The 8,204-nt window shown below is 36.8% G+C and overlaps 1 protein-coding gene across 6 annotated transcripts in view; it reads left to right on the top strand.

The window, feature by feature from the left end:
- prkag2a (protein kinase, AMP-activated, gamma 2 non-catalytic subunit a) overlaps window positions 1-7,734 on the top strand; it is a 63,522-nt gene extending 55,788 nt beyond the window's left edge. For all 6 annotated transcript variants that reach the window (XM_016498580.1, XM_016498547.1, XM_016498537.1 and 3 more), the window contains 8 exons: window positions 1,512-1,557; window positions 1,649-1,703; window positions 2,005-2,131; window positions 2,647-2,812; window positions 2,917-2,954; window positions 3,045-3,191; window positions 5,159-5,252; window positions 6,954-7,734. In XM_016498580.1, the coding sequence (XP_016354066.1) occupies window positions 1,512-1,557; window positions 1,649-1,703; window positions 2,005-2,131; window positions 2,647-2,812; window positions 2,917-2,954; window positions 3,045-3,191; window positions 5,159-5,252; window positions 6,954-6,991 (711 nt within the window). In that variant the 3' untranslated portion in view covers window positions 6,992-7,734. The remainder of the gene's footprint in view (window positions 1-1,511; window positions 1,558-1,648; window positions 1,704-2,004; window positions 2,132-2,646; window positions 2,813-2,916; window positions 2,955-3,044; window positions 3,192-5,158; window positions 5,253-6,953) is intronic.
- Window positions 7,735-8,204: the final 470 nt, after the last annotated feature.

Raw genomic sequence — 8,204 nt, 5'->3', positions numbered from 1 at the left:
ATATTCATTTTTTATTCACAATCTCCTCATCACAGGCAGGCACAGCACTCATTTCAGCATGTGTTCATGTATGTGTGTGCTGTCTGCATCACTCATAGTAGTACGTGCCTATATCGTGCGCTATATCGAACATTTTTTCTTTCGTTATCGAAGAAGGTGTACCATCGATAAATATCGATACCGTTTTATCGCCCAGGCCTAGTAGCACATTCTGTGGAAGTGGACTTCATATCTGTAAAATCTTTATGTCTTTATGTAGACTTTATATCTACAATAAAGAATATGTCCCCTTTAGGCACTGTCACATGCTCGCTAACAGTCTCTTCCCATCATTCCTCTCCAGAGCCTCCAAGAAATCGTGAGCTTCAGCATTAACCCATTTTCCTGTCCCATCGGTTTATCACGCACTGAAAGCTGCACACGCGCATGCAAGCGCTCGTGTCCACAGTAATCATTAGCTAACATATGGAAGCAGGAGGCTGTGCATCCTCTGATCAGCCGTGCTTTTATGATTAGTCATGTGGGTTTAGACGTTAACCTGCATCAGCAGTGTGGTGTGGCTCTTTAATTGGTGCCGCTGTGTCTCACTTTCACTCAGTCAGCGTTACGGCTCTTAAAGATTGGGACTACACTCCTGTATCTATATCTCTTTTTACCAGTTCCAGGAATCAGTACCTAAAGCTGTTCTTAGTTTCTGAACACACACCTGTACCTCGTCTGTCTGAAATTCTCACTAGTCAACATATACTGTCAGATTGTGTTGCAGAAAAAGTGTTGTTTTTTTTTGTTGTAATTGATGCAATGGTTTTGATCAAATGAGGGATATTAACGTTCTCTTTGCTCACAATGGCTCAAGAATGCATAATATTATAGTTATAAAATATGCTCATTTACATCATTATTATTATCATTATTATTAAACATTTAAACCTATTATTATTGTAAACTTAATTGTCGAATTATGCTAATAACAATAATAATAATAATATATTATTATTGCTACTATAAATAAATATTAATTAAGTTACATATTGCTATTTTCACTTCATTAAGATTTTTATATTAATTGTTTTAAGAATAATGTGTAAAAATTAACATTTATAATAATAAAATAAAATAATTTATAATAACTATGTAATTGTAGTTTAAATAATGATGATGATGATAATAATAATAATAGTTGCCTATAACAATAATAATTATTAGAATGTTGATTATTGTTATTTTTATAAGTATGGTTAATAAGTTATATATTGCTATTTTACGTTACATAATTTATATTTTTATATTTTTTATATTACATGAATAGTTAAAAAAAATTATTTATTGTAATAACTATTTTATGTATATATATATAATTATTTTAAAATGTATTATAATTTTATGTAATTATACTAATATTTAAAAACACTACTACTACTGCTAATAATAATAATAATAATTATTATTATTATTATTATTACTGTATACTATGAGAATTTTGCAATTTGAGTAACAATCTTTTGTTTCAGGTACAAATCTATGAGCTTGAGGAGCATAAAATTGAGACGTGGAGAGGTAAGAAATCCTTACAGGTGGTTCTTTCCAGTGTTTGCTGTTTTGTTTTCTAGATGTTATTTCATTTTTCTTTCTTTTTTTTTGACAACAGAGCTCTATCTACAAGAAACATTCAAGCCTTTAGTGAACATATCACCAGATGCAAGGTACTATGCCTTACTATGGGAAGTCACATGCTGTAGGACGATCTTATATGTTGAAGAGGACCTAACAGTGAACTGCTAGAGTTCCTTTAGTAAACCACAAACTCTTATCCTCTCATGTATTGCCCTTTCCTGTGTGCATTGTCTTGTTGGCTTATATTTTCAGTGTATTAAATAATTCAGTGCATGTTGTCTTGAAGGGCAAAACTCTGAATTTCATCAGGTCCTCTGAAGTTGCCCTTCTGTTCCTCAGGTCACTGCAGTGAAATTGACTTTCTCTGTCTCTATATTTTTTGTGCTTCAGCATATTTGATGCTGTGTATTCACTGATCAAAAACAAGATCCACCGGTTACCTGTCATTGACCCTGTCAGTGGAAATGCACTTTACATTTTGACGCACAAAAGGATCCTGAAATTCCTTCAGCTGTTTGTAAGTTCATTAATATATTCTATGTATATCATTTGTGCATTTAGTAAGGTTTCTGTTGGCTGTTTTTTTTTTTTTTTTGCCGGGGTTTGAGGTTTAACTGATGTTGTAATAAAGCGAATGAGTAGGATGAAAAAGAGCAGAGGAAGGAAGGGGTAGAGCAGATGAAGAGGAAGAGAACAGTCCCTAGATTAATGTCATCTATCTGATCACAATTCCATGGCCGTTTAAATACTTCAGCAGTGTAAACCACTTCCATCTCTCAGGACAATGTCACAAAGATTTTGAAAGACAGAGGTTAGTTGAAGCCTCAGCAGTACAGCTTACATAGAACTGCACTGAAATGGGAAATAAAATGTACATTATATACTAAAAAGTCTCAAAGTGTTTTTTGTTTGACAAACAGGGCAGACAGCCAATATAATTCCTATAATTACTAAAATTATTCATGTTCTTATGTTGTGTGAATTCTAAAATATTTAAAAGCTGACAGAGTTGCTTGTGTTTGTGTGTCTCAGGTGTGTGAAATGCCAAAGCCCGCCTTTATGAAGCAGACACTGGAGGAGCTGAGCATCGGGACCTACAGCAACATCGCCTTCATCCACCCCAACACGCCAATCATCAAAGCACTCAGCATCTTTGTGGAGAGGAGAGTGTCAGCACTGCCCGTGGTGGATGAGTCAGGTATGATTCAAGAGGAAAAAAGCCAGATTTTGTGCATTCTAATACTCTTACACTCATGAAATGACTTATTTAAACCTTTTTTCTTTGTATTTTTTGCCTTTCAGGAAAAGTTGTAGATATTTATTCCAAATTTGATGTCATTGTAAGTATGTTATGTATTTATTTTATTATTGAGTGTGGAAAAAGTTTGTCCTGTTCTCCAGACTTTCATTATCTGTTTGTGTGTTTGTAGAATCTTGCTGCTGAAAAGATGTACAACAACCTTGACATTAGTGTGACACAGGCGCTGATGCACAGGTCACAGTACTTTGAAGGGGTCATGAAGTGCAACAGATTTGAGACACTGGAAACGATAGTAGATCGGATAGTCAAGGCTGAGGTGAGCTTTCCTGCTGCCTTCATTTCTGTCTTCAAGGTTCATCTGCAACCTTGTTATTATGACCAAAAAATGGATATGTACTTGGTTTTATACGTTTTCTTAAGCTGTTTGTAGTTTACTATTCAGGAGATATGCTAGAGCAGTTCTTTGTTGTATGTTTTCTGCAACTACTCTTGCTCTATATAGAGGAACATTTTTTGAGTTGTTCTTGGTAATTTATTCCAGAACAGCTCTTTGCAATAGCTATTATACATCTGCTCTTGGTAATAGAGGAAATTTTGTAGAGTTGCTCTTGGTGCTATATTCTAGAGCAGATCTTGCTGATAGATAGGCATGTCTTCATAGTTTTTTAGATATTCTATAGTTTCTCTAGTTCACTGCAGATGAGATATGCTGGAGCTGTAATAGATATTGTTCAAATGTTCTTGCTCTTTATAGTGGAAAAATGTTTGGGTTGTTCTTAGTAATTTATTCTAGAGCATCTCTTAGAGATACATCTGCTCTGGTAACATTTAGCAGGTGCTTTACCCCATTATAGATTTTTTTTTTTTTTTTTAGATTCACTCTTAGTAATAGATATTCTGGAGCAGCTCTTGGTAAGATATTTTATACAGTGCTCTTGAAAACAGGTGATATTATAGCCTGGCTCTTTTTTTCTAGATATACTATAGCTGCTCTTGTTCACTATAGATATTCCAGATAGATATTCTACAACTGCTGTTTGTCTTTATAGAGGAAAATGTTCAAGTTGCTCTTGGTAATGTATTCTAGAGATAGAAGAGATATTCTAGATCATCTGGGTAATAAATGCTGTAGAGACGTTCTACGTTTCTTATTTATTTGGTTATATATTATACATGTTTATTTAGCCTATTTCCAGTATAGGTTTGTCTACCTATTTAAACTTTATGTAAGTTATTTGTTATTTTATATTAGGCATAGCCTGCCCTATAGCATGGTGTATTTGTATTTGTTTTGTTAATAAAAGTTCTATGTTTTATATATACGCTAAAGTGAGTTTGACGTTGTATTTTAGTGTTGCATTCAAGCAATTGACGCCTAACTGCCGCTAATTCAAATGTAAAAGTAAAATGCGCACGGCACTTTTAAGCTATTTAAAAGCTATGGAAAGCGAGGAAAAGAGGAAAAATTCAAACGAACTAAAAACGAACAATTGCTTTACGCCGAATTGCCGCTATTTCAAAGTGAAAGTAAAATGCGCACGCCGCTTTTACAAGCTATTTAAAAGCGAAGGAAAGCGAGGAAAAGAGGGAACGCCCCCACCACACCCCCACGGTGATATCGGTATTACCGGTGTTGTCACACGTCGATTAACCGGTGGGAAAATTTCCTCGCCGTCACAACCCTACTGTAGAGCTGCTCTTTGTTTATTGTGGTAATAATATTCTTGCGTCACACTTGTTTCTAGATATTCTTTAGCTTTTCTAATTCACTATAGAAAAGATATTCTAAATCATCCTGGTAATAGATGATCTAGAGCTGCTCTAGAGTATTATTCTAGTGGCACTCGTTTCTAGATGTAGTAGAGCTGCACAAGTTCACTATATATGGGATATTCTAGATCATCTGGTTAATAGATGCTCTAGAGCTACTTTTAGCCTTTATTATGATCATATTCTAGCGTTACTTTTGATTCTAGATATTTTGTAGCTGTTCTAGTTCACTATAGAAGAGATATTCTAGATCATCTGGGTAATAGATGTTCTAGAGCTGCTCTTAACCTTTATTGTGATGATATTTTAGTTCAGCTCTTGTTTCTAGATATTCAAGAGCTTCTATAATTCACTATAGAGGTGATATGCTTGAGTTGCTCTTGATCTTTGCTTTTGGTTCTCAATATTTTAGAGCTATTCTAGGTCAGTACAGAGGAGATATTCTAGAGCTGTTGGCTTTCCTAGGTACTCTAGGGCTACTCTAGATGCTGATGTCTCTCTGTCCTCGGTCAGGTGCACAGGCTGGTGGTGGTGGATGAGAACGGCAGCATCGTGGGCATCGTCTCTCTGTCGGACATCCTCCAGGCACTCGTTCTCAACCCCGCAGGTATCAATGCTCAGCATTCCTAAAGCACATTTCCAGCAGGACCCTCATCTCAACCTCTCTCGCCCGAGCCACAGGTATTACCGCCACTGTTGCCGCTGCTGGGGTCAAGAAGACGGTGCATGACCGCTGCCTGGCTCATGATATGTGCGAGGATGGCATGTGCCAACTTATACTTTCTGTTTCCACCACAGAACCAGATGCGATTGGCTTTGATTCCAGAGGGCAGTGTGTGTGTGTGTGTGCACACCCACATTTCACCGCATATGATTTTGATTAATGAGACACTTGCAGTACATCAGAGCCCCTCCCACTGCAGGGCTTCCCGTCTGCTGATGGATAGTGTCCTGCAGTAACTCAACCACTCACTCGGTGTCCTCTCAAACCATGCATACACATAATGTCGTAGGTCTTCCCAGTAAGATCATTATACATTTCTGCTCATAAATTTATATACCCCTTGCAGGATATGGAAGATGTTATTTTAACGAGATAAGATCATAAACATTGCATGTTATTTTTTTAATACTGTCCTGAATAAGCTGTTTTGCATAACAAATGTTTACATATAGTGCACAAGACAAAGTAATAATTGAGTCCAAAAGTTTACACACCCTTGAATTTAATAATAATTGAATGTCATTACCTGGATGATCAACAACTGTTTTTATGTTTTGTGATAGTTGTTCATGAGTCTTTTCTTGTTCTGAGCAGTTAAACTGCCCACTTTTCTTCAGAAATACCCTTCAGGTCCTGCACATTCTTTAGTTTTCTAGCATCTTCTGCATATTTGAACCCCTTCCAACAGTGCCTGTATGATTTTAGGATCCATCTTATCACACTTATACAACATACAACTATTACAAAGGGTGAAAACGTTCACTGATGCTCACGAAGGAAACACGATGCATTAAGAGCGGGGAGTGTAATTTTTTTTCTTATTTTAGTTTTATTTTTTCATTTAATATTGCCCTTCAGAAGCTACTTAAGATGTTTCCCAGATTTCCAATTTTGTTAAAATGTTGAACAGTTTGCATATTTTGCAAGTGGTATGTAAACATACAAGCAGAACTGCATAACCAATGAAATATGATGTACATCTATATACAACAGATCAGATGATGTGACAATACACTTCTCTCTGTTTTGGCAAAAAATGCAAACATTCTGAATTTCCTTCTGAGAGGTCACTATGTGCTGGGTGCCTGCCTTGTTGGTTGTGAATTTATAACACTGCATATGAATTGCTTCTGTGAAGAGTGTTATGAATCCTAAGTAGCAGATGTGATGCTGCTAATATTGCAAATAGTATGCGCAGATCAAAAGACATTCTGCCCTGTGGTACAGTCCTGCTCTGGAGATGGACCTTCCTGCAAAGTCAAGTTTCAACTCATATAAAACACTCTGAACCAGGAAATCAAGATGATTTTGATTGAGCGCTGATGGATGATGGAAACAGAAGTGCTAAAATGCTCAGTTCTGGGTTTTAGCCTAAAAAAATATGCCATACCTATTATAGTTCTTATTACTAGCAGGTGTATCGCAGGCTGTCTGGAACTAAGTTCGGCAGGAATCCAGATCTCCGAGCAGCCCCTGTTGAAAATACATGTTCGTAAGCTGCCTGCTAGTGGTTGTAAGCAGTATTGCAACTAAAAACTGACCTCTCTTTTACAGTACATAATGTCTACTCTCTTACCTTTGCAGGTATGACCAGGAAGGAGAGCAAAGCGGAGACGGAGTGATGCGTGCTGAGATTGCTGGGCCATGTGACGTTGCTGTCAGAGACTGAAGTAGACGCGGAGACCACAAGTTTGGGCCACATGTCAGAATGAATGCGTGGAACCAGCGAACTTGACCTAGATGTGTGCTGTTAGAGGGCAAAAGAAGGGGTTTATGGGTACACGGACTGCTTGATTCGTCTGTTATCTGATTGATACATGGATGGACGTATTGGCCGCATGGGGCAATTAAGGTGAATCATCTCTTATTCAGAAGGATACTGTGAACTCTGTCTATTATATCACACTAAGCTTCTGCATGCACACTATGATAACTATACTTTTACCTAGTCCTAAAACTATGCCATCTGGTGTCTGAGTAGTGGTCTGCACACAGACTACGGATTGTACCATAATCGCCTCTGTTGAAGGGGGGTGTCTGTGCGTTCGCAGGGCATTCAGTAATAATCTCAGTATTCAGTGCATGTTATGACTGTTTGTTCCTCGTGAATATATACGATTTTCGGCTTGTGGCGTATGAGCCCGGTTCACATATTTGTACTTTTGACTATTCCTCCTGAATTTAGAAACTCGTTTAGTCTTTCTCCGCCACAGTCCCTTTGTAAATGGAGACAGAAATGGTTTCCTCTGTATCGGTCTATGGTGCCTTCTGTCCAGCAGTTATAGCCCATTACTGGTTGCCAATAGAACAAGATTAACTGAATGTTTAAATATATCAAAGTGAATGCTACAGTTGTTAAAAAAAACAAAAGCCCCTTTTTGCTGTTTTAGTGTGCATCACTAATTTTATTTATTGCAGAGCTCTACATTTCTTCACTTTGAGTGTTCATTATTTTCTTGATGTTTTTTAAATGATGCTGTATATGATAATTAAAATGTTTATTTATGTATATTTAGCACTTTTGTAATTTTGAGAGTGATATCTAAGTGTGAGATGGAAAGATCTATGGAGCCCCTATGCAGTAAAACCACGTGCTGATCAATGACTTGATGTTCAATGCAATTCAACCTTAAAATCCCACTTTTTTTTCCTGTCCATGAGGTGACTGAACTCTTTTTGTATTGACTGTACTGTACACGCACGCAGAGCTTCTGTCTGAGGAATCTATAAGTGCCAGAGAAAGTCTATTTTTCTGTGTTTTAAATGTTGTTTGTAGTACTTCATATTTTAAGTTCTCCTCATGTTTTACAGCTATGTTAGTGTTGTCGTTATAAA

This window comes from Sinocyclocheilus anshuiensis, unplaced genomic scaffold (genome assembly GCF_001515605.1).
Source record: "Sinocyclocheilus anshuiensis isolate Anshui unplaced genomic scaffold, SAMN03320099.WGS_v1.1 scaffold886, whole genome shotgun sequence".
NCBI classification, from domain to species: Eukaryota; Metazoa; Chordata; class Actinopteri; order Cypriniformes; family Cyprinidae; genus Sinocyclocheilus; species Sinocyclocheilus anshuiensis.
Note: the sequence above shows the minus strand (reverse complement) of the source record. Positions and strands in the feature narration are given on the sequence as shown.